The sequence below is a fragment of the Rhipicephalus microplus genome, chromosome 1, assembly GCF_043290135.1.
Source record: "Rhipicephalus microplus isolate Deutch F79 chromosome 1, USDA_Rmic, whole genome shotgun sequence".
Classification (NCBI taxonomy): domain Eukaryota; kingdom Metazoa; phylum Arthropoda; class Arachnida; order Ixodida; family Ixodidae; genus Rhipicephalus; species Rhipicephalus microplus.
The window spans coordinates 219,683,577-219,710,155 of NC_134700.1; the positions used below are offsets into that span (position 1 = coordinate 219,683,577).

General features: G+C 42.6%; 1 protein-coding gene across 10 annotated transcripts in view; it reads right to left on the bottom strand.

Moving 5' to 3' along the window:
• Positions 1 to 26,579, bottom strand: part of LOC119159660 (cytosolic carboxypeptidase 1-like) — a 47,733-nt gene that overhangs the window by 16,835 nt on the left and 4,319 nt on the right. For 4 of the 10 annotated variants that reach the window (XM_075891383.1, XM_075891385.1, XM_075891378.1 and 1 more), the window contains 15 exons: positions 23,342 to 23,409; positions 21,985 to 22,054; positions 20,084 to 20,101; positions 19,852 to 19,989; positions 19,326 to 19,457; positions 17,039 to 17,167; positions 16,510 to 16,683; positions 10,081 to 10,293; positions 6,927 to 7,030; positions 6,170 to 6,277; positions 5,997 to 6,082; positions 5,715 to 5,849; positions 4,280 to 4,499; positions 3,541 to 3,697; positions 5 to 213 (listed from right to left, as the gene is read on the bottom strand). In XM_075891383.1, the coding sequence (XP_075747498.1) occupies positions 5 to 213; positions 3,541 to 3,697; positions 4,280 to 4,499; positions 5,715 to 5,849; positions 5,997 to 6,082; positions 6,170 to 6,277; positions 6,927 to 7,030; positions 10,081 to 10,293; positions 16,510 to 16,683; positions 17,039 to 17,167; positions 19,326 to 19,457; positions 19,852 to 19,989; positions 20,084 to 20,101; positions 21,985 to 22,054; positions 23,342 to 23,409 (1,961 nt within the window). Of the gene's footprint in view, positions 1 to 4; positions 214 to 3,540; positions 3,698 to 4,279; positions 4,500 to 5,714; positions 5,850 to 5,996; positions 6,083 to 6,169; positions 6,278 to 6,926; positions 7,031 to 10,080; positions 10,294 to 16,509; positions 16,684 to 17,038; positions 17,168 to 19,325; positions 19,458 to 19,851; positions 19,990 to 20,083; positions 20,102 to 21,984; positions 22,055 to 23,341; positions 23,410 to 25,949; positions 26,021 to 26,579 lie in introns of all 10 variants that reach the window. The other 6 variants (XM_075891384.1, XM_075891386.1, XM_075891382.1 and 3 more) reach the window with 3 other exon arrangements.

Genomic DNA, 26,579 nt, shown 5'->3' on the forward strand with positions numbered 1-26,579 from the left:
TTACCTTAAGGAGAGAAAAACCGTAAGGAAAACTGTTGGCGATATAGCACACATCTCCAGCATGGGGAAAGCGGATCGTGAAGCTCAGGGTGAAGAGAGGTCCCTTGTCAGCTCGCCAGTGCAGGTTGCGCTGGTAGCTGATGCCACCACCAATACGACGCCAGCCACGGCCGTTGGCCGCATCTCGGACCGAGAACAGCAGTGGGCACTGGCCTGCACCGGCACGTTTGGTACTACCTCAATTTTAAACTCTACTTATACAGTGTTCACCATGTTATGCTAGTCTGCAGTCTAGCAAATAGTAATGAAGAAAATAACTTGTAAATTACTGTCAACGCAAGTCAGCATCAGTCCTCATGGGGCATCTTATAGTAAGGCTTCACATGAACCGTACCTATCTGAAAAAGTTTTATACACGAATTATACTGACAGAAGTATTGTGTTCTAGGCCATGGCAGCTGCATCATCTGGGAATTAATAGCTGACAAGTAATAACACAACATAACACAAGTAACTGACACAATGACAAATAATGCTCTACAGCAGAATCGTGCTGTCGATCAAAGATTTTACCTCAGTCGGATGTGTCTCACACAGGGGACTAAGATGTTTTTTGCCCTGTCATTTGTACTTGCACACAAAATATATACAAGACAGTAACAGTAGACCTTGGTTCACTTTCGGCAATTCGGAGATTCGTTGGTGTGCATCACGAGCTCTTTTGTTTCCTGTTCCCCGTAAAATGGGATTCTCTTAACAGACGGTCAAACACATGAGCTCGCACTGAGCAACAGCAACTACAGCAGTAGCTGGAACAACTAACAGCATACATGTGCCAGAGTCTTTATTGTTGCTTAGGCGTAATTACTGAAGTATGTTTTCAACGTCTTTAATTAGGATACATATCAAATGAGATAGACTTACAGAGAAAACTGAATTGTTGCCTATATAAATTTGATTACTAACTTTACTGACTATGGTCTTATCTTTTTATTTGGCCATTACTTTATTTATTCATATGCCCCCTTATTTGACTGCATGTCCCACTAATGATGCTGAACAGAGGGCTAATAGAAAAATGAAATAAACACAGTCAAAAGGCATCTGTCAGGCAGAATATATTTGTCAAAAAAAGCTTCCACAATTAAAAAAATGTAATTATATTAAATGTTCTTGTATTTCAGCAGAAAAACTCGCTTCATGAGCGTTAGAACAGTACTGGTGGATAGTAACTCTCCAGAAAGTTCTAATGAGAATTCTAGAGGACTTTCAAAGCTAATCCTCGAACCAAAAGTTTTGAAGCATAACAGAAAAAGGTAACATACAAGATGCGCTACTCCTAGCTGTCATGGCCATGTGGTAACACTCCGTTAACATCACACCTCACCAACAAAAACGTCGTAGCAAATAACAACAATGCCATTAGCATTATTAATTCACAATATTAAAGGGCCAGTAAACAGGCTCCAACTTTTTTTTACACCCCCCAAACAGGCTCGGTAATTCGTAAAGTAGACCGCAGCGATCACGTTTTCTGAATATTACAGAGCTGCGCACCGCGTAGAGCCTGCATTTCGAAAAACAATTACCGCGGTCCTTTCCTACACCTAACCAACGCTCCTTGCACGCACAGTGACGACAACTCAACGATTGGCGACATGACCCAGCATGCAGCTCGTCGATTGCTCCAAACCAGGCCTCAAAAAACGGCACCGAAGTCAATGACAGTTCCTGTTCCCACCCACAGCTACGACATAGCTATTCAATCATATGAGTTGCAAAACTCCCCATAGGTTCCATGCATCGAAATCGTGACACTTTGCTGACAATGTTTTTGGGAGTGAGCAGATTGTCGCGCCACCTGTTGATGAGCACACCTACTATTAAGCACATTATTTGTGTTTTGTGTTGCTGCTCCCACAAGCCCGACAGTCTGTTCCCAAAATATCGAACTCTAAAAAAATTGGGCCAACTTCACGTCCAGTTTTGAAATGCAGTTTTGCCGCAAATTGTCGTCAACTACAAATTGAGCGACCGGGCTGCGGAGAAGCGTTGGCACTGGGTAAACAGTAAACAACCAGACATCGCAGCAAGTGGAAGTGCGCTGCGACTGACCGAGTTTGTCGATGACACCAATCGCTGACGTCTTGTCACATTGCCGAAGTGGGCAGAGTAACGACAATGGGCTAGGCCTTCCCCTCCCTCTGAAGGAGAAGGATGGGGAGGCTGCGCGAAAATTTGAGATCAGCTCAACGCGATGTTCTAGCCCCTGTAACTTCCTTAATATAACACGTATTTGCAGAATTCCTGCGGCAGCATGTTCACGAAGTAAAAGTGGACATATTTCTCTTTACAAAAATTTTTGGACCTTGTGGTTGTTTACTGGCCTTTTAACACATCGCAGTGACATTGAGAACACATTTCTTTCATCATCACCACATGTTGCCGTACGCCAGTCATTTCAGCTCACTTAAAACAGCATTTTTTTTGCTGTTACAGCTGGCCACTGCTGTATTTACGAAGCATGTCTGTGGGTGATATGGCTAAGGTCCAGTACTTAGAAAGCCATGCTAAAGTGTGAACGTTGAAGTTACTCAGTTGTTAGTCAGCATTCATTCGTGTCTATAAGTTTCCTGTCTTCATCTCAGTGGTGCTGCACAGAACTAAAAAATGTCTGCATGAGTGTGATCACAAGTAGGGCACCAAGAGGTATGGTTCCTCTGCTAGCACAAAATATTACAGAAGTTATGTGCACAATCTTTTGGTCAATGGCCATTGTTTCTTTCATCTTTTCTTGCTCACTGCCAACATTTGTACGTCGAAGAATTCACAAATATTATGCCTCTATAGTTCGGGGATGCTTATCTATTTCTTTTCTTTTTAATCACCACAATAACTCCAGATAAGTGATAAAGCTATAACCATTTCAGAAATCGGAATCGCCAACCAAATTACTTCACTTAATTCAGGCAATGATTATGAAAAATTTTTGTTACTGCAACACGAAAATTGCTAAATTATGATTCGTTCCTACAGTACTCTCAGTAAACGAAAATCTGATAAATGCAAGAACTGCCGCTAACATATCCCGTTTCGTACATAGAGTGTGCACCCCTGTTCATCTGTCAGTAAACAAAGCTCTATTTTTATCTTACATACCGTACAGAATCCAATATTATTACAACACCGCCCAATATTTACATCAGTAGGGCTTGGGCATGATGACAACAAAATATATTTTCCTGCTCCCTTCAAATTCCATTTAAGAAGGGTCTACTGTACTACACTCAAACCCAATCATATCAAAGTTGCATCTTACACGAAAATAAGTTCGTTATATCAGAAAATTCGTTATAAAGGTATATTCTTAACACTATGTATACTGTAAGACTGTTCTTCATTTACTTCATTATAATGAATATTTTGTTATATCTGGGTACGTTATATCGAAGTTTGAGTGTATATGAAGAACGGACTGTGTGTGCCTGGCTATAGAAGCACAGGCTGTTGGAGCACTGGTCTGCAACCTAAGTGGTTTACCTTCTTTATACAGGCTTCCACTGCGGTCAAAGTTCACAATGTTGAATGTGTAGTCCACGTCACTGCGCATGCCTGCGACTTCAAAGTAAAACCAGCGATGGTGGAGGCTTGTGTTGATGTCTGGGCTCATCAGAAGGTTGTACTCATATGGTCCAACCTGTAAAAAAAAAAGGGTTTGGTTATGCACAACACGCACACATGCATGCAAACACACACACGTTATATTTAAACAATTTATTTGTAAAAAATTTGAAACAGACTGCAAGACCTTCAAGCTATAATGTTAGCTGCATGTACCTTTATTAATGGTTTTACCAAAACATTGCAAACTTAATGCTGGTGGCCCGGAAGGCTTATGTTTTACTCGGGGATTGCGTTGTAAGGTTTGCATTGTACGAAAATGTGTATGGTGCTTGAAATATAATTATTAGTTTATTACAAAAAAGAAACAACGCTAGATTTATTAATTTAGCATTCAAATGAAAGAGCTTGGTTAGCTAAGCGAACCAGTTTTGCCAGCGCTTGCAGAAGACACCACTGTCTCTTGCAATTTGTTTTCGGACAGCATTAGACTCTACACTGTCTTCTATAGACAACCTTACTTCAGTTCTTATCAAAGTTCATTCAACAGCATACATACTTCACAAATTTCTGAGCTAAAGACTGTTTTCCATTGCTCAAACTCTTCTGACAGTCATGCATACCTAATTAACAAGAAGAAAACATGGTAGGTAACCACCTGAATGGCCTTGCGAAGGTTTCCACCTTCAAAGCGGGACTCGAACCAGAGCCGATCGGTGACCACTTCCTGAAGAGATCGTGGCGCATCACTGTTCATCAGAGGTCTTGATGGGGGCAGACTGTGTAGGGCTAGACTGTCGTAGTCATATAAAACAGGAAAGCTGCTAGGGTCCCTGACATTCTCCAGTCGTATCCGCACTTCTTCAAGTATCTTGTTTCTGCATAAGAACCATAAATGTCTGCTGCACAATGCTGCACATCTGTTTGACAGCTTATGAAACTGACGGACAATTAAGCTAAAGAAAACATAGGGGGCATTACTTGTGTTTTTTTTTTTTAACCTGTAGTGTAATGGTTCTCACTTAAATTGAAGAGAATCAAAATAAATGAAGAATCACCTTTTTTGTCGGGGGGGGGGGGGGGGGAAGATTCCAACCCACAACCTTCAAACTATACGTCTGATGCTCTATCAATTGAGCTACGATGAAGGGCACTGCCTTGTCTGCTTTTTTTATAGGGTACGAGTGCTTTCTATCTGGGAGTGTTACCTAGCGCCACTCGCAGCTCAGAAAGTGAGTACGCAACACTCTTGTTGGCCTGAGGTTGTCACAGGGAACATGATCTTCACGGTAGCTGAGGACTGACCAATAAACCCTTGCATGTTACTTAGGCATCGAGTCTGCCACAATGAAGCCCTTGCTATGAAAGTAAGAAAGCAGTGTTACACCATAATCATTATTATCTTCATATCGACAGAAGGCCCCGAGAACATTTGTGTATGCCGTAGAATGTACTGTACTAAAATGACATATTCTAGTGAAGTACCAGAAGCTTTACCATGCATCACTTGAGGCTACTGCATAATGAACACTAATCAGTGCCTCTCTGATCACCAGCATTGTTACCGTTAAGCTGGCAGTTGTTGTTATGATCGATATCACTATCATAAAGGTGGCTTTATACCTATCTATTTTTATCATGCACTAAACTTCCTTTCAAATCTAGCAAATTTAATTTTTCATTTCCTTTGTTCTCAGCAGAAACTCGCACATTGTGTGGGAGAAAACTATAAACTGATCAAATAACTGGGCCTCGTTAGATAGCTTGAATGGCCAGAGTACAGATGCACAATTTCTTTTATAGAACTGATGACAAAAGCGTCTGTCTTGGTAACGCCAAGTAACAGTGAATCAGCTCATAATGAATTAACTGTATTAGTAGTTGATGACAATGTGAGCTTTAAAAAAAATATGGCCACACAAGTGACTACACGCAACAATAGATGCGAAACCAAAACTAGATTCACTACATTAGCAACAGCATACCATCTACATAATGCATTAACCCTTCATGAATTATAAAGGAGGTCAATGTAAGAGGGCCTGACTGCAGTTCACGAAAATCGCAAGTACAAATGTTTGTTTTTCACGCACCTGGCGCCTGAATTTTGGCAAGAGTGCAACCGCTCCAGTGGCTCAGTATGCAAGTGGCCCATCATTTCTGGAAAGGCAATCTTCACCAAAGGCACAAGGCCCTGAGTGCTCTGCACCATAAGCTCATAGCTACACCTGTAACAACAAGAGTGAAATGCCATGCAGTAATGGAATAAGCAGGCAGTAAAACATTTAAGTGTCTGGAATGCAAGTCAAAATTAAAGGTAATTCTGACTTGCCCCGCACTTTTACCGACGCTTCAAGAGGTCCAATAATTCTCACTTGAGCTTGTCTAAAGGATCTCTGCCTTCGGGGCTCTTCATAGTTTCAATCAAGGAAACCTCCGAAGTAGTGGCAGGGCCAACATCCTAAAAAAAAAAAAAAGAGAACAGTTCCCATTGTGCAATGCTGCAGCAATGTGTAAACAGAGAAAGCATGGAACAGTGTTTACTCACTGCAGCTGCCTCGTGGACCTTCAATTCAGAGAAAAATTTGGAGTATGACTCCAAGTCTACATCCAAATGGTACTTTTCGGGTGAAGGTTCACATTTCGGTATGTCAGGCTGAAAATGAACAACGACCGTCTCTTGCTGTCATGTGCACATGTGCCACTTCGAAATGCAATGCGATTTGAAAGGCGTCGAGTGAAACTCATTACAGAGTGAATTCAGTGAACTTGCCACGCTTCCACAAAGAACACCGCTTCAACAAAACCAGTGAAAGACAAATGGCTATGGTTGTATTATTTCAAATGCATTTGTTTAAATTCATAAAAAGAATTGTCTTCCACTCCTAATGCTCAGTTTCATTGGCTGTAATTTGCATTTGATGCAGTTGTCCTTTGTCCAGCACATACTATTAAGACCAATTTGAAAATCAGCCTGACATGTCATACATGCTGCAAATCTCACTTCTGTTTTTCACGATCTGTTTTAGCTTTGTCAATATCATCATCAAAGAGCTAGTATCTATGGCCCTTTGAACGGACTAGTAATAACATTTTGATGTCGCTTTCGTAAGGTATATTTGCCTTAAATACTGAAAGCAACCTTGTTTAACCTTCTATGTGCTCATACTCAAACAATTTCCGTGAAGCATTAAAAAACCAGCGTAACAGCTCCCCTTTACAGTGTTCTCATGCGGTCAGGCTCTACAAGTAGCGTGTAGGTTGTGATGAGCATGCAAGCATTCAGGAAAGCTTATTGAACTCACCGGTTCATCTAGTTCAGCCTCATGTTCAGACGAAGTGGCTGATTGGGAAGACTGCAACTCGTCGTGATCACTGGAAGCATGCGTCACTGGGGCTTCCTCAGCTACTGCGACAGTGCAACAGGAATAACACAAACGTTGGGCATGTACGTGACGATAATATGTTTCAATGAGTATCTGTTATACGCTTCACGTCTTCCGCTGTGCATGCTAAATGTTGTCTCTGTGCTCTTTGGTCATCACCTGACCCTAGTGCCATTAACCACCATATATCATCATATCATATCATTTCGTATATATGAACAAAGCTTATCCTAACTAAACCATTGACCCCTTGTAATGTTTTGGTGGAGGAAACGGGGGAAGGGCAAGTTTCACTGCAATGCCACCCCTCACTCTCCCTTCCATTGCCCAAGCAAAAATAAGAACGATCTGCAAAATGAGTGCGAAAATGACAATGAAGTGATCACATGCTTCTCACAATAGCTGCCTTATCCTCATTTTTTCTGGGTATAGGCACAAAGTACTACACTCGGCGACAGCTTTTTTTGACAGCACTGTGGAAGCTGCAGCACCTATTCCCATTCCTGCTACCGCATCAAGAAACAGTACTTAAGTTTACCGATAATTTCCTAAATTTGCCTTGCTGAAATAAATGCTTTTTTTAATTTATTATTAAGCTTGTGCGAAAATTCTAATGCGTCGAATATTCCAACCAGTAGTAGGGTATTCAAATTTGCTTCCATATGAATTTAAATTATTGAAAATTTCGAAGTATTCACAATGAACGAATAAGTGTAATTAGTTCACAAGTAACCACCTGTAAGGGTTGTTTCACTGCCGTGTAGATATGCTAAGCAGTGAAAACACCTATCTAAAAAAAAAATGCATTTTGCTAGCTCCCCCCCCCCCCCTTAAATTTAAAGGGGCCTAGCAACACTTTTTGAGCATGGTCAGAAAGCCCTGCAGATGCAGGTAGGTAGTCGAGACTACTGGAAACATGCGAGGCAAATATGGCGCAGGACACGGTCTGTAATTCACAATAAATTCTCAAAGTTAGCTAAAAATTGGTCTCTTCGCTCAGCAGATGAAACGAAAAGTTAAAAATCACTCGTCACAGCCATTGTATCTGACATTGGCTGATTTGAGCATAGTGCGCTCGGTCGTTACTGGGGCTGCCGCGGGAGGCCGCCACTTGTCCACGCGTACGTGCATGATCACACTGAAAAGCCCCGTATTCAAAGAAAAAAAGAGAAAAGTGCTACAGGTCACGAAGCGTGCGTGACGTGACATATTTTCTTTCCCCGTTCCATCCCTCTCTGCTTAGCTTTCAGCCCTTTCGTCGGAACAAGAAGCGAAAATGCATTTGCAACATGCGACAAATCTTAGCAACTCCGCTCGTACTAGACGGGCTCTAAAAATTCTTGCAGCGGTGAATTTATAAAGCAATAAGCTTCTTTAGTGAATCCATTCCATGACTACTGGAAAAGCGTTGCAGGGCCCTTTTAAATGAACATATTAACCACAAATTAATTCATTTTATTAAGCTTAAAAGCTTGTTATGATGGCTTATATGCTCTAAGGATTATAAATTATAAAATGTTTCCTGCTACTATTTAAAGTTGTTTCAACTTCCTTTGAACAAAAAAAATTGAATTTGCACAGAAGCCCTATTTCAATTTTAAACAATATTGTGCAAGTTCTAGTTAAGTCATAATAAATATGCCCATTTTTCTTTATGTGTCATATATACTATTCGAATTTGATTCAAAATTATTCGACCAAAATCACTATTCCGTTCGATTCACTTCAAACCTAAAGTTCACTATTGGCACAAGCCTATTTATTATGAATCTAACAGTTTCAGGACATCGTAGGGTAAAATACATTGTTCAGTTTGCAAGAATGCCTTTCTTTTCTTATTCTAAACCAGTGCAACCTTTTCAGGACGCAAATTTTCCAAAGTAAACAGGGCATCTATAGCGTAGTGAGCCAGGGTGCAACTGCAAATGTGCTGTCTGGTTCTGCCCCTAAAAAATATGCACGTAATATGGCACTAAAAGTATTATCATGAGCAATATGAGCTCGAACACACGAGCGCGTGGCAAGTAGCCTCAAAACCAAGATAGCGTGATACGTGGATGGCACTGCTGAAAGATGAGGGTAAAGGAGGGGCACTCTTACGCTTTCTGTCGACCCTCCCGTTTTGCTAGCTTTGCTGCAAAATGGCTGCTGATCGCATGGCATCGGTTGCAAGGAATGATAATGCACACACACAAAAAAATCTCCACAAAACCTGAATAAAATTAAGACAGGTGTATCAAATTCCCAGCCAGCGTCACCTAGATATAATACAAGCATGGCCCGGGCTTAACGGCAGGGTACGCCACAGGCGATATCTTAGCTGCTACATGCCCTGCTGGGTCACTGCATTGGGCTGGGTGCGTTGAAGTGAATTCACATCACTGCTAGCGGTCACTAACAAGCTCCCACTTTGCAGCAACAAAATCACGGCGGGAGTGCGAACAGCTAGAGGAAGCGTTGAGCCCTTTCAACTTTGCTTCCGACAGCGGCCGCTGCAAATCAGCTGATATAAGGTTCGAAGCTATTCGACACGTATTCGCGTGTTCGAACTTGTATTGCTCATGATAGTACACTGTACCGCCGAATTTTCCTCTCATTCACATTATTGTGGATTTAATTTTCTAAACCAGTGAACAATGTGAGCAAGAAAAACCAAAATCAGCCGCAAGCTGTCATACTACTTGCAAAGCAACAAGAATGTGCAGAAGCTCTGCCTCCATAGTCTTCACTCAAATGTCAAGAAGGGTTGTCACCGAGTATACACAATTCTTGAACACAACTTCGGTGGGTCATCAGCCACCATTATCACCAAAAACACGCATGGCCATAACTCTGCACTTTAATGAATGACTGGACAGGTGTGATTTGAGAAAAGTTATCGAGTAGAATTAGAACCCTCTATTGGATGACTAAGAATGGGGGGGTGATTTCCTGTCCCTAATGTGCACACACTTATGATCTTTGTTTCAATACATCATGGAACCTATGCCAACACCCCACTGAGCCTGTTTTTTATCATTAACAGCATTTTTTTGTTAGAAAAGTCCAAGTTATAAATATTCATGTGGTGTACCTGGTAGGGCTTCATTGCTGTCTGCACCGAGGGGCCACTGTAGGGGGCCATGGACCCTGGCAATTGGTAATGGCCATGGTGGCAGACACCTGTGGACCACCTGACACACTCCCCTTGTCAGGCGGTCACCCTGCTCACCGGGGCCTAGAGATGTAGCCCAACGCCACAGCAAATGTGGCACGTCTTGTTTCCGCAATTCCCTTCGGCCGGCCTCTGTGCATTGGTACATGAGGATCTAACCTTTGAACGGTGAGCAATGAACTTGTCTCATGTTTAACTGCAAAAAACTTTTACAATTATTCCTTTCATTAATTGTTTTGGGCAAGTCTATTTTGGTCCAGCAAGGACTACTGGCCTTATGAACACTTTTTTCTCTTGTTTTCTTACCATAACGAAGAGCTAAAGATAAAAAAAACCTAGAAGACAAAGAGAGCACGAGCAGAAAATGAAGCTGAAAGCATTCTATTCCAGGCTGTTCCCTACATATTCCAAACTTCAGCTATGCTCTAGCCATAACTTAGCAGAGGGATACTAAATGACAGATCTACCCAATACAGATAAGACTAGTTGCCATTCTGTCAAGCAGCATATTGTTCAATGATAAGCATCAAAATATATGGCAGGTGTCATATTGTCGCGGTACAACGCGAATAAAACACAGGTACACCTTGAGGCAACGAAAGCAGCGTGTTTTTAACAGCTGAGCCACAATATCGTCTTCTTCGGTCTCGAGTGAAGCTAGAGGCCCACTACCTCGTGTCCACTAAATCCCCCATCATTGTTTTCGTCCACATGTAGACACGCGTCATTTGCCTCCCTCTCAAAGAGCATCGCCCCGATGCAAAGTCTGTAATGAAGTTTAGTTTTTTTTTTTTCTCAAGAAAAGTCTCACATTACTCGCTGACGTAAGGCTTCATGCGGACTACGTGAACGAGTTCAGGATGGTGCTGGTGACGCCTTGTACTATGCGAACTGTCGGGAACAACTTCGTAAGTGACGTCACTCAGTCTTCGCAGCACTAGGTACGGTCCAAAGTATCTTCTTAAGAGCTTTTCGGAAAGTCCTCGTTTCCGTACTGGCGTCCAAACCCATACTTTGTCGCCAGTTTGGTAGACGACTGTTCTGCGGTGAGCATTGTAACGGCCTGCATCGTACTCTTGCTGCTGGCTGATCCGTAAACGTGCAAGTTGCCTAGCTTCTTCCGCACGTTCAGTAAACGTGTCGGCATCCGGGACAATGTCGTCGCCTTTGTGCGGTAACATTGCATCTAACATGGTTCGTACTTCCCATCCATAAACGAGGCTGAACGGTGTCATGCGGGTCGTTTCTTGCTTGGCCATGTTGTATGCAAACATTATGTATGGCAAGATTTGATCCCAATTTTTGTGTTCAACGTCTACGTACATTAAAAGCATGTCTTCAATGGTTTTGTTTAGACGCTCTGTCAGCCTGTTCGTTTGTGGGTGGTAGGTGGTGGTCTTACGATTTTTTGTTCCGCTCAGCATCAAGACATGGTCCAAAAGAGCTGCCGTAAATGCAGTACCTCTGCCTGTGATTACGACGGTTGGTGCACCATGCCTCAGTACAATATTCTCAATGAAAAATCTTGCCACCTCCGCTGCTGTACCTCTCTGGATAGCCTTTGTCTCGGCATAACGGGTCAGATAATCCGTCGAGACGATAACCCATTGGTTGCCTGCAGTAGAAGTAGGGAGTGGACCCAAAATGTCCATGCCAATCTGGTGGAATGGAGTCATTGGGATCTGTACGGGTTGCAGGAGGCCAGCTGGTTTAGTTGGTGGTGACTTGCGTCGCTGGCAGTCGAGACAGGTGCGAACGTGGTTCTTCACGGCTGTGGTTAGCCTTGGCCAGTAATACCTTTGCTATACCCTAGCCAACGTTCTTGTGTAACCCAAGTGGCCAGAGGCAACCTCATTGTGGCATGCTTTCAGTACTTCGGTGTGCAGGGCTGCTGGGATGACGAGTAGATAGGCAGATCCCGTCGACGAAAAGTTTCTTTTGTAGAGTACTCCGCCCCGTAAACAAAACGATGACAACACTCTTGCGAAAACTCTTGGCGCCTTCAGAGAACTGCCATCCAAGTAGGTATATAAGCCAAGCAACTCAGCGTCGTCACGTTGTTGCTGCGCAATGGTGGTCGTGTCGAGGACACCGAGAAATGATGTTTCCTCCTCCTCGGGTAGGCTCGCCGACTCAATGGGTGAACGGGACAGTCGGCGTCCATATGCCGCTTCCCTGACTTATGTACGACTGCCATATCGAATTCCTGCAGCCCGAGACTCCAACGCGCTAATCGGCCGGTAGGGTCTTTAAGATTTGTTAACCAACACAGTGAGTGGTGATCGCTAATTACTTTGAAGGGGCGGCCATATAAATACGGACGAAATTTTGTAACCACCCATACCACGGCGAGACATTCCTTCTCAATCGTGGAGTAATTAGCCTCAACGTGTGTTAACATTCTGCTTGCGTAAGCGATTACCCTTTCTGTGCCTTCTTGCTGCCGCACAAGCACAGCTCCCAGGCCAACATTGCTAGCATCGGTGTGAAGCATCGTAGGGGCTCTCTCGTCGAAGTGGGCAAGGACTGGAGGTGTTTGTAGTCGCTGGCGAAGATCGTTAAAAGCAGCTTCCCCTTCGTTATTCCACTCAAAGGTGACGTCTTCTCTCGTGAGGCGAGTTAACGGTGATGCTATGCGTGCGAAGTCTGCGATACATCGTCGATAATATGCACAGAGGCCGAGAAAGCGCCTGACAGCCTTTTTATCTGTCGGCAAAGGGAACTGTTCTACGGCTGCGATTTTTTCAGGACCGGGACGAACACCTGCATAACTGATGACATGACCAAGAAATCGCAGCTCTTCCTAGCAAAAGTGGCACTTCTCAGGCTTCAATGTCAGGCCCGCGGACTGTATGGCTCATAAGACCACCTCAAGTCTCTCAAGGTGCTCACGTTGCGGAGAACACTATGACGTCGTCCAGATATACTAAGCATGTTTTCTACTTTAACCCAGAAATCACAGTATCCATGAGTCTTTGAAAGGTAGCAGGCGCTGAGCACAAACCGAATGGCAAGACCTTAAATTCATACAATCCATCTGGTGTTACAAAAGCGGTCTTCTCACGGTCTCTCGGGTCCACCTCGATTTGCCAATATCCACTCCGCAAATCCATTGAAGAGAAGTATCGAGCGTGTCGAAGTCTTTCGAGAGAGTCGTCTATACGCGGTAGTGGATATACGTCTTTCTTGGTCACCTGATATAGCTTGCGGTAATCCACACAGAAGCGCAGGCTGCCGTCCCTTTTCTTAACGAGGACTACAGGTGACGCCCAGGGGCTCTGTGAATGCTGAATGACGTCATCTTCAAGCATTCTGTCTACCTGTTGTTGTATCGCTTCACATTCTTTTGGAGCCACGCGATAAGGGTTTTGGTGAACAAGTCTCGCCGTTCCGTCGATAATTATACGATGCCTGTTTAAAGGCGTGCGGTTAACTTTTGATGTTGTCGAAAAGCAGTCTTGAAATTTGGCCAGTAGCTCAAAGAGTCTGCGTCGGTCGTCTTTCGGCAAAGTAGTGCTAACGTCCAGAACAGGCGCTGAATCAAGATTTAGCGACTCATCGACTACCGCAAAGCAGCCTTCGGCATCTACGACATGGTCGAAGTAAGCGACAGCCGTGCCTTTAGGAAGGTGCCGGCGCTCAGCACTGAAATTGGTCAGCAGCAAGTCCGTGCGTCCAGCAGCAACTCTGACGATACCTCGTGCGACGGAAATACCGTGGGTGAAGAGCAGCGAGCTTATTTGGTCAGCAACTCCTTCGGCGTCAAACTGAGCAGCGGCGGCCACCGAAACAAGCGTGCATAACCTAGAAGGGAGAACCACGTCGACGTCAGTAATACGCAGTTGGTTTAGTCGCGCCTCTGGAGAATTGGGTAAGCCCGAACTGTTGCAAAATGTAATCAAGCTCTCTGGTATGTTGATGATGGCGCCATATTCCCATAAAAAATCCATGCCAAGAATTACATCTCTGCAGCATGCGGCGATAACGACGAATGATGCAGTGAAAGGAGAACCTCTGATGTGAACTCTTGCGGTACATCTTCCAGAGGGCATCAGTAACTGGCCCCCTGCTGTTCTTATGTGAGGGCCTGTCCACGGCGTCTTCACTTTTCTGAGGCTGTCGGCGAGGTCCTGACTGATAATAGAGAAGTTGGCACCAGTGTCGACTAAAGCTGTCACTTTCTGACCGTCAAGAAGAACACTAAGGTCGGCAGTCACAATTTCATCGTTTTCACGGCTTATCGGCTGTACGACGTCATGCTGTGGGGGCTTCTTGTCGTCATATTTATGGCCTGCAACCTTGCCCCCGGAGGTCGCCGCCCTCAGTTTCCCCGTCGCGGGCTAGGTGACCTTCTTGTATTAAGGTCCGCGTATGTGCCGCGGTGCGACAAAGGCGAACGCGCGGGGGACGGACAGCGGGATTGACGTCTCAGACAAGGAGGGTGAGTAGGCATTGCCTCCTCTGCAGTGGTACAGCCATCCTCAAAGTGAGAACGGGCTCCATAGAAAGGGGTGTCGTCACGGCGTGGTGTGTATTCGTCGTTGGCACGTTGACCGTCAAACCAAGGTCGATGAGGACGGAATGAATCACCTCGATGCCAGCAATGACGGGCAATATGGCCTGCACCTCCGAAGTGAAAGCATAGTGAACGTCTGTCCACTGGGCGCCATGCATTGGTTTTCCGGGTCGGTGGACGTCCGAGCATCTCCCCTGGCGTCGCTGCCCATGGGGTGGCTGTGGACGGCTGGTTGTATGACCGTAGCGTGGGTGGTTGATGCAGTGTCTGCTCTTTCGGCCGAGACCAAGGGACCATGGGCACCTGGTGGTACTGCGTCGGCATAGCGGGTGGTGGACGTTGAAGAGCGGCAGCGTAGCTCATAGGACGCTGCTGAGTATCAGGACCAGTCATAGACAATGCTTCGTGAATTTCGTCGCGTACGACTTCAGCGATCGACGCGATGGAATTTTCAGCAACCGGAGTCCGTAACCTCTGCAGTTCTTCCCGAACTATCTCCCTAATCAACTCTCGTAAGGAGGTCTTATTCTCAGACGTCATGGCGTTAGGGTTGATTGGGACATTGCAGGACATGCGGTCATATTGCCTGCAGCGTTGATGAAGGGCCCGCTCGATAGCCGTAGCTTCCTTAATGAAGTCAACCACGGTACTTGGAGGGTTGCCCAGTAGCCCGGCGAAAAGCTGTTCCTTGACACCGCGCATGAGGTAACTCAACTTTTTATCTCCCGTCATGTGCGGGTTAGCTCGATGAAAGAGACGAGTCATGTCTTCGGCAAACGTTGCAACGGTTTCATTAGGTTTTTGAACCCTTATGTCCAATAACTGCTGCGCACGGTCCCTTCTATCGACATTGGCGAAGGTATCGACGAACTTCTGTCGAAAGTCAGGCCAAGCTGACAAATTGCCTTCTCTATTTTCATACCAAGTACGAGCACCGTCGTCAAGGTAGAAATAGACGCGAGAAAGCTTCTCCTGTTCCGACCACTGATTGACCTTGGCAACATGCTCGTAGTTGTCAAGCCAGTCGTGGACGTTTTCATGGGCACCGCCACTAAAGCGATCGGGAACGAGGGTTTGAAAGATGGTCACCTGAGATGGGAGCGTCGGAAAGCTGCCTTGGGGCACCTGTTGTGGGGTTGCGTTGGCCATTGGTTGAGGTGTACGGTGCCTAGGAGCTTCCGGCGGGTGAGTGAGCTCTGGTGCGAGGCCTCGCAACCGTCGACTGGAGCGATGCACCGGAGTTGTTACCGGTGACAATGATTCTGGACTCGATGAACGGCTCCCAGTGGGCGTGTGGAGCATCAGACAGGGTTGCGGCCCAGCACCTCCACAAGTGTCGCGGTACAACGAGAATAAAAAACACAGGTACACCTTGAGGCAACGAAAGCAGCGTGTTTTTAACAGCTGAGCCACAAGATCGTCTTCTTCGGTCTCGAGTGAAGCTAGAGGCCCACTACCTCGTGTCCATTAAATCCCCCATCATTGTTTTCGTCCACATGTAGACACGCCTCAATATGTTACTAAACAGCCAAAAACTGCCAATACTGTGCATGCTTGGAAGTCTTGTGGCGACCAAGCATTAACAAAAGGTTTTAATTATTCATGGCACCTCACTATAGCTGGGCGATTTCATCAAATGGTTAGCACTGCTAAGAGTGATTCATTCTCATGGAAGCACAAGTGTTCACATGACAGAATTCACTTCTCTTTCATGTGAATACTTTGTAAGTGAGAATCACACTTCATCTCATGGAGACAAGCAGAACAGAGACATTCACTTTCAATACTAGACAGAATATAAGTAGTTCACATATGATGTGTTATGCACATACTATGCCTGGCAATGTTAATAAGACACTCCAGGTCTGCCCGCATGATGCGATAGAGAAGTCTTTCCTTGCGGTTGAGACCCGCATCTCCACGAAGAGCCTTCACGTTGCATGTCTCTACGATGGCCAGCAGATGCTTTAGGTGGCCCCTCTGAACCAGCTCAAGCACATTGCGCTCTGCACAAAACGCACAGCAACAGTGTTCAGGGAATAGTTTCTCACTTGTGAACAGTAAAATACAGGCACGTGAAAACTGCCCACTAATGCTCACTAGCATGGACAAATGAAACAAAAACAAGATAAACAAAACACACGATACAAGAAGTGCCACAATTCCACTAACAAACTTAATATGAAAGTCCTTCTTGTTGCCTACCACAAATAATAATGTCTCCTTGATTCGTGCTCTGATCATGCACACTAACAGGACCTCAACATGTATGCAATTCTCGCTCAAGTTTTTCCGTTTGAATTTCACTTGCCCACGATAGTGCACATCAGGCGCTGACTAGTGCAACTGTGATGTACTCACTGGAGCAGGTGGCCAGAAACAAGCACTCCAGGGTTAGGGTAGTCTGGAGGCAGATGGTGCTGTTGCCCTCAAGCAAGTAGAATAGCTCCGCCAGCAGGCCTTCGTTACCCAAAAGAGTTGCATTCTGCTCTATGGAAACAAAAGGCAATAGCGGACAAACTCAAGTTTGAGTATATTTCTACAGTCAGTGATGTGTACAGATTAGATGCGGTGCCAAAGCAAAATACTGAGATATAATAAATAGATAGGCTCTTAATCTGAGTGGGTAAACAGGGCACCTTTCCAGAAAATCTTTGATGATCTATAAAATGCCACGAAAGTATAAACAGAGGTCCCAACAATATCTTGAGGAAATACAGCATGCATAAGAGCTGCATTAATTAATAATTAAATTATGATTATTTAGATGCCAAAGCAATGACATGATTAGAAAGCACAATGTGATGGGTGTACTAGATAAATAACCAGACAGCCTGAGGTTCTGTTGCAGGCATTCAAAACACAGGTGACCTATTTCCCACCTTAAAATGCAGCTGTTGTGGCCGTAAACCAAACCAATGTTCTCAAGCTTAGCAGTGTGACACTACCTGCCAAGCTACCGTGGCGTGTGTTAGAACTGGATAAATGCTGCAATAACTAATTGCGATCTGTCTTTTTGCATTAAGACTTTCTTGCTCAAGCAAAAAAAAACAGAAAACTTTGGCAGGAGTTGATGAGTTTTTGATGCATTTATAATTCAAACACTGCAAAATGGGATGCTGCTGTCACTGAAACCATCACTCTGGTCACCACTGCAATGTGATGGGCATAAAATGACGATACATGTTCAAATCATCCAGTGAAGGCTAAGTTTAAAGCCGGAATAAAGAAAGTTTGGTGCCATGAAATGAATGTGGTACCAGCTGCACATTTGGCTCAGATCAAATTAACCAAAAAGCAAAGTTCAATGGGTCCAAGTTAATGAAAGTCCATTGTGCCATAAATTACTACTGTTGTGGACATAGTATTGTAATAGGAACATGGCTGGATAGCTTTAACGTAAGGACCGACAAGAACCACTGTAATGCACATTGTATTGCTGAAAGTTTTATTGCGATGGAAATTATATCGGCAGTCACGGCTGGTTTTTTGCCGTCGCCGTCATTCACCGTATACGTATAAGTATCTATATACATGAAAACTTAAGAAGAAAAAAAAAAAGCTGCCCGCTTTTGGCGCAGAGCTCGTCACGATGCACCAACACGTGCTTATCTCCCACGCGTATTTTGTCCAGCTGGGGGGGGTAGATGCTCTTTTGAATGCGCGCTTATTCTTTAGTGGGGAGAATCGTGCGCATTCGACTTTTATCGGAACAATTGCATTTAGTTGCTGGGCGCTCTCTGGACAAGTGCCGTTTGGGAAAAGAGTGTGCTTTTCAAACACAGCGAAGTAACAACTGGGGCACTTGTTAGTTCACACTCATATCTGTACGTGTTATTACGTTTCGTGTAAAATTGGTTTGTTTAAACAGCACTCTAACTGTCAAGCGGTAAACGTTCTTAGTTTGCTCTCCTTCTGTGTACATTGTTTTCGTGCGTCATTTGTGTGTGAGCAGCACGCTGCACGTGCTGCTCACGCACAAATGACGCACGAAAACAAATAACGCACGAAAACAATCTGCTTGCTGTTCTCAGCATTATATTCCAAGCTGTTGCTATCGCATCCATTGTTTTGCCCTTTATTGCGGCGAAACTGACTTTTATTTTTACTGCAGTGATAGTTTATGGTTTCTTTCATGTGGTTTAATGTCCCAAAGTGGCTCGGGCTATGACAGATATTATAGTGAAAAGTTTAGGATAATATCTACCACCTGGGGTTTTCGAACGTGCACTAGAAACACACAGTACACGAGCCTATAGCACAGCGATTCCGTATCTATTGGGCCAGCCGCCAAATGCCGTTAGCACTAGACCACCACATAAAATCGTTACTGCAGGTGATACTTCATAAAGTGCTCCATGTTTACCTGAACACAGCGATAATACTACAAATGCTTCACGTCCGGTCTGAAATAATGACTTTAAAAGGCTAATAAGGTGATTTTAAATAGTAATAAGAGTACTGCCAACAGCCCGGATGTGAGGGGAAAGTCATGAACTAGCTGTTATAGTAATTTTTTCAATACTTATGAAATCATGTAAGCAATAACTCACATCAAATGCTTACAAGACATCTAAAAGTTTTTATTCTTTGATAAGCAGTATAATAAGACTGAATTGTCACAGGTACTCATGCTAAAGTACTCAACTGTTGCCAAGCAGTCTTTTCAGCAGCAGCAAGAGGGCAACCTTGACCTTGATTTTGACTTTGAATTTTCGAAGCTCTTCCAAGGGAACTTTGTATGCACCCAGGACACGAGCCCTTAAGCAAAACTTTTGATCTGGAAAGTAATGTAATTAGCGTTCGGTCAAAAGTCAATGACATTCATTGTACCACAGTTTATGCAATGTATACACATTACGGTGAGTTTCACAGTATCACTGGTGAAGCAAAGGATGCTAGTTGTTATAGTTCTCAGCAAGCCAACGATCATGCAGTAATCAAACATCTTTTTGTTCTTTTTTTATAATAGTTTGAGATCTAATTGAAAGTAAGAATAAATGCAACATAAGTACTCTGTTAATTCAGGTAGTGACCTACAGGGAAAACAAAGGAACACTAAGACAAATCACTACATGCAAGCATCAAACACAGGCTGCATATTAAGCATATTTTTTTATTACCGTGCACTTTTAACGCACTACCTCTTTTTCTGCTCATTTTGAGTTGGTCACCTTGCACGGCTAGACGAGAGAGTAGGTTGCAGAGGGCCACCAGAAACGCCGGTTCGGAGAGCCCTATGTCACGATGCTTCAGAAGCACCGGTAGCAGCACCTGAGTTGCACTTTGCTCGACCAGTAGGCGGGTTCGACCTGGATGCACACATTGCCAAAAGTGTCCAGGAATAGTGTTATAACACATTATCTTATTGTGACACAGTGTGAACATAAAGTACGTGCGACTTACTTTTGCCATTTCTGCGCACTGGCGACAAAAGAGAGACAACGAACAATGAGCTAATGGTAAATTAAACACATTTGTTACCAAAAGTTTTACGTAGTACTTATGGGTGAAATATTTTGTTACAAACGATCAGTCTGGTGAAAGCAGTGCTGTGTTTAATGAGATACCCGACATGGGGTGTCCCAGAAGAAATTTCGAAATATTAAAAAAATATTTTAGAGAATTATTATAGTCATTGGATAACTATTGGGCAGGCCCTTAGTTAGGACGAGGGGTGCCCTAGCCCCCTTCTCCTCCCCAACCCCAAATTTCTGATGAAGGAGAGTGTTTTGACAATAATAAGCACTAAAAAAAGGAGTTATTCTAAAATAGTTGAAGTATTCACCAAGTGCCCCCTCCCGTCCATAAAAAAATATGTTTAATGCTATGGGCCTGCTATAGGGTGTAGTTTAAGTGGGTAAGTGGTTTGTTTTATGAAGAAATATGTCATGAATTGAGGTAATGTAATTACATAATCCTAACTGCAATTAGTAGCTATAAAATGCAGGGTAGTTTATTCAAACACTTGCATTCTTCTTAAATGGAGTATCCAGAAACGTGGCATCAAATTGTTTAAATTTCACACATTTTCACACAAAACATATTACAGGCACCAAATGACACGTTACCCTATAGGTGTCGAGTGTGTTTAGCACTCAAGGGCATCGCAACACAAGTATTTGCAAAAAAATTTATCATCTGCCTTTCCTTCACTACTGGGATTTATTTTTCTTTAGTTTCTTATACACTATCTCAAAGCTGTACTGCTATGCCCGGTAGAATTTGCCATGCTCTGCTCACCACTGCGCTAAACTTTTTAGATGGTAACGTTTTCACACTAGGTGGTGAAACATTTCGTTGGGCTGCCAAATATTCACAGCCATAATATCAACATTACATTATTGTTTTTCACCAGATGTAAACCACAGCCAGAAAAACGGCTCAACTGTGACGTGCATCTGGAGAAATTTGTACAATGGCCATCATGTTTCTAAGTGCACAGGAATATGCATGATAACAGTGGCATGATTTCAGAAAGTTGAGAGAAAAAGTCTTTCGAAATAAAACTGCAGGCATAAAACAAGGACAACACTGATAATGGTTGACCCTCCTCCCTCCTTTTTTTTTTTTTTCGCTTGGAATCGTTCAAGATGTAACACTCTAAGTCAATAGAGGATAAGTTGGTTAGCATTTTTGAAAGCAACAAGGTTAACAAGGGATGAAAATTCTACCAAACGATACAATTAGGCTGCCATCTATTCATTCCCAGTTTGTTTCCGAAGGTGAAACATTTCCGTACATACACAGTATGCACTGCATACTTGAAATAGTGTCATGCATACTGCTGGATTTATATTGTTCTCTAATCAAAGGTAACTTTATTCAGTTATTTTATACTGTAACAGTATCCTGTACAACTGGTCTAAGCAAAACAAACATTGTTAAGTAACCAGTGCAAATTGTTCTATATATAGTCTGACATATGAATGTATTAAATGTATAAAACATCTAAATGTATAAAAGATATTGATTCACTATACATTGATTGCAGATGTGTAGAAAAATGTTTAATAGGTGCCAAAGTGCTGAAAAAATAAAAAAAAATATTTTAGTGATGACACAATACTGAGAAGCCTGGTACTCATTCCAGAATGCTTAAACCGTAAAAGTTAAGCTGAGTAGTATGAAACCAATTATAATAAATGAAGTAATCTCAGAGCTTCTCATGTTTGCATGAGCTCTTTCAATTAAACCTGCCCTGCAGTAAAACAAGCTCTGGCAATGAGCAACGTTATATGTGTGGTCTTACTGTTAATAAACATCACATCTCACCACGGAAAGTCAAAAACCAAAAGTGTGCTTACCTTTCTGCTCGCTCACTATTTCTTTTAAGGCCATGACCACATCTCGAACTACAGAAGAATTTTTAGGTTGCTGTAAATAAAAAAAAATAAACCTAAGAGAGGATTAAAGGTGCCCTAAACTGTCCAGTCACTGATCTACAAAAGCACCATGTTAGACAATCAAGAAAAAATGCCCACAATATGTTTTTTTAATAAGCTTTTTCTTTTCTATGTACACAGTACTCTTGAGGAAGTGATAAAAGCCTCTCCATCATAGGGCCTTGCTTTCTATGAAATCTCCAATCGCTACTCACGAGATACTCATCCTCGGACTTCAATATGACAGAGATAAGTACACTGCCAAGCTACCTTATACTAGTATGTACAGTGCATTTAAACTGATATCTGTAGGAGTTAACTAGTAGTCACTGCTACACCAAATATTATGACTACCATTCAATTGTCAAATTTTCTGTTTTGTTGTGCCCTGTGAGCCTCGCGGCACATGTCTTCAAACTCTCGTGGCATATTTCTGCCTTAATCATCATGACCAACTTAAGAAGAAAACAAACACAGCTTGCAGGCAATATATGTCAAGAGCAATGTGTGGCACGCGGTAACAGAGCTGCAAACAGAGTTCCCAATGACACACTTTAATATAGTGCAACTGTTTCAGATTATAAAATCATGCAATGGCTAAGACATGCACACAATTTATAACTGACCGACATACACAAGCAGTTCTAAAGCATATAGTACTGACTACCTTACTATCTTTCAAATGCAATAATTTCATCAAAATCAATAAAACACTTCTTGAATTAGAGAAACGACATATTTTACATGTACTATTTTAATAAGAGTAGGTTTCGTGATAAGGTTTTCTATAGTTCTATGCAGGTCATAGTATAAACAATAGAACAAGAAGGCAAGTCTGGGCTAGTTCGTGATAGTTCCGATAACTCACAGTGCGAGAAGGAGGCAGACGAAGTATAGCGCTCGTGTTGTCCTATACTTCGCCTGTGTGCTTCTTGTGCTGTGAGTTATCGAAAATAAACAATAGAGGTAAAAGATACAGGTACAAGAGAAGCAGAAAAGACAAACGCCTTTTGTTCTTAATGCGCCTGCATTTTCTGTGCCTTATTAGCCGAACCACTAATTCTTCCAAACCTCCTAAGCTTTTTTTTTTTTTTTGCTTTAGAAGTTTCATGCAGGTCACCGGTTTGTATGTCTGTCTGAAGCTCAAGATAGTGTTTGATGGTTTCTGACTACGTACTTATACTCTGAGGATGCATAGCTAGCTTTATGACCTCTATGCTACGACAGTTGTCATGTGCAGCCGCACTAATGCATGCTTAAAATTGTGCCGAGGACATACTTCCAATAGTGCGAGGAGCATCGGGATGCACTCATCAATCTGCGTTGGTGTCAGCTGTTTCCTTTTCTCTGCAGACAGAGAGAGCACAAAATGCATCACACTTTTGCTCATTATTCATCAAGAGTGACTTCATTCACGCAGTTAAAAAATGACCTGATTGAGTTTAAAATAGAAAGTATGTGAGAAAGAGAATACTAGAATTTGTCAAAAGTAAACACTAACTCTTGCCAAATAAAGCAGAGCTGTGCAAATTGCAAAATATGGGCTGCAAAGCGAATCCGAATACTGAAGTGTGAGTGCAAATTAAATATTTTCAAATATTTATGGAATACTTGAAGTTGAAGTTGAAATTTTATTTCACCACAACGATACACCGTGATTTACACAAACAAGAAACAATTGTGGCATGGAAAGTACTGGGAAGTACTCGCTGGGAAGTACTTTTCAAGTACTTCCCAGCAAAATTAGAGAATAAAGGGAGAGGATTCCTAAGCATATTCTAATGAGCTAGCAACACAAAAGTGTTTCTTTTGACTAGGTTGATGAAGCACTCAATGGTGGTGTTTTATAGTTGTCTTATTAAGAAAAAGACAATGCAGAGACTGAATTTTATTTATGTACAGTAGACTCTCAGTAAACAAAACCTGAAGGGAACGGGAAAATATGTTCCATTTAACAGGAGTTCCGTTTACTGAGAGGTATGCAAAAGTGTAGAATACGAGCCCGAAAACAAGCATTGCAGAGGCAATAGGTCCGTTTAAGCAGTAGTTCTGTTTAACAGATTTCCGTTTACTGAGAGTCTCCTGTACATGGTTTGGTGCAATTAGTGTTACCAGCAACACTTTACGCGTGAAAGGCAAAGATTCCATTTCCTCAGCCTCTCTACCCTTTTAAACTTCTGTGGAAGCCGAACTGATATGGCGAAGAATGGTGTGCTCCTTTCAAGTCCGGAGTTCCAAATCTGCCGCGTAGACGTCAATATATAAGAATATCTGAAATTTTGTAAGATAGACATCTTCAAACTTTCTTTTACTTTCAGCCTAAATTTTAGGTCCAGAAAGGCATAAACCAAGCCTGTACTTCCACCACATTTATCATGTCCATGTTGGAATCAGTGCTCTCTCGAGTCAATACCTTTGTGACCGCAGCAGGGCCATAAAGACAACTTTGCCGCAATACGAGGATGTGATGGGGTGACGCATAAGAAAAATCTGAAGGAGCCATTACCAATCAGACGTTGTCTGTATCTGCCTTCAGAAAGTTTAAATATTTCGAATAAAAAACTCAAGGGGAAATCAAATCCAATAACAAGCACCATTGAAAACATTAAAAATTTCAAATTCGTACACCCTTACTAAATAGACATTTTTTAGCTTCAGGCTTAGCTCAATGTAAATAAAGCACTGCTGCACATAAATTTTACGAAATACTTCTACACCATTGTGTGCAATACTACATTCATTACTTCGCAATAATTGTAAAGTTTATGCTATCTCTATAGATTTTCACGAGGATTTTTATGTGAGTGGGGGGAAAAGGATAGATAGCTTGAGTATATCGATAATTCTGTAAACTTCGCTAAACAACTTACTTCACATGATTTATCAGTTTACATGTTTTTCCCTCCAAGTTGGGCATAATTTATTGTCATTTAACACTGTCATCAGGCATTCCACAGAAGCCAAACATTTGCTACAGATTGTCAAACATTTGTCGCATATTTGTCACAGCCTACATCACCACACTTTCTGAAATGGCAAAAGCTTTATTAATATGACACATAATTAACACTAAAGAATACCAAACAAGTTTCACGACCTGGAAAAGTGCCATTTACAGGTTTGCCATTTGTAATAATAGACAGATTAGCATATACAGAAACTGTAATGTTGTTTTAGAAAGATATTAAGTTTCTTTTCATAAGTGATACAGAACTCTGCATACAGATAGCCTTGGTTTGCACCGCATGCACTGACTACATAATGTTGATTATTTCATCAAGGTTTAAACAGCAGAAAGCTGCGTGAAATGCTGTACAAAATGATTCATTGTAAACATGCCAAATTGATGCACATTTATGTATTTATGTTAAGTTTAACCGATATTATGACAAATCTGGTGGTCTTGAATGATAACATATATTGTTATTGTCTGAGCATTAAACAGTATTCAATGTACCTGGAAAAGATATTCATGTAAAATGATCTCTGATAGCGCAGTTGGGTTTGCAAGTCTAAACAATGTTAAACAGCAAAAGGCCAATGAAAATAACACCACCAGTGCTGTTATTTTCTTCCGCATGCAGTCTATCATGAGGCACAAACATAAAGTTAGTATATCTACACAACAATGTAAAGATCACAATCTCAAATGTTTACATAAAACACTAGCAGTTATTTGACATCTACACAATATCAGCACACACACTACTCTTGAATACACGTCATTTCTGCATTGACAGCCAGCAACCAGCACACAGATGACCACAAACATGCATGCATGATTAAGTGAGTTGTAGAAAATCTGACATCACAGCTCAAGTGCTAGGCTTAGGCAGGTTGAACAGAAGCAAGTGAATTGAAAGCAGCACACTGAGAAAGCGTCCTACCAGCGTCCATTGCACACGGTGTCTCAGAAGAGGATGAGCCTGACGTCCGAACATAAACCGAGATCCAAGGTCTTGACAGCCGTGCAAACGTGGGAAACAGTTTGTTTTTTTTTTCTTCTTGAGCAATCACCCCACTTTGGAGCTTTGCCTTGTTACGAAACAACTCCCATTTAGATTAAGGACCATGCTATGACGGCAACAAGATTTGGCACTGACACTGGGGGACCACCGCCTCAGTGGGCCAAGAAGAGAGATTAAAAAAAAATAGTAGGGAGCAACCCCGAGTTGTGCTATTTTTGGAACTGCTTCCCATCCTTTCTGCAGGATCAACAGAATGAAGGCCGTGCAGTGTTTCTCAAACAGTAAAGAGCACAGGACAAAACAACTGTGCAAGTTGCCATGTGTGTAGTCAATGAGACACTAACAAAAAGAGAGAGAGAGAGGTCTAAAGAAAAGAAAAAACAACTCAGATAGTATATTCTTCGAATCCCTCCTTTGCGCTTCTGGACGGCAAAACAATAAGCCAGCAGAGGCTGTCCCAGCTGCAATTGCACATTTTGTTAGAAGATTCTATAAACTGCCACAGTGCGTCACAAGCTTCGCGAGGGTCAATAAAACTAAGCAACACAA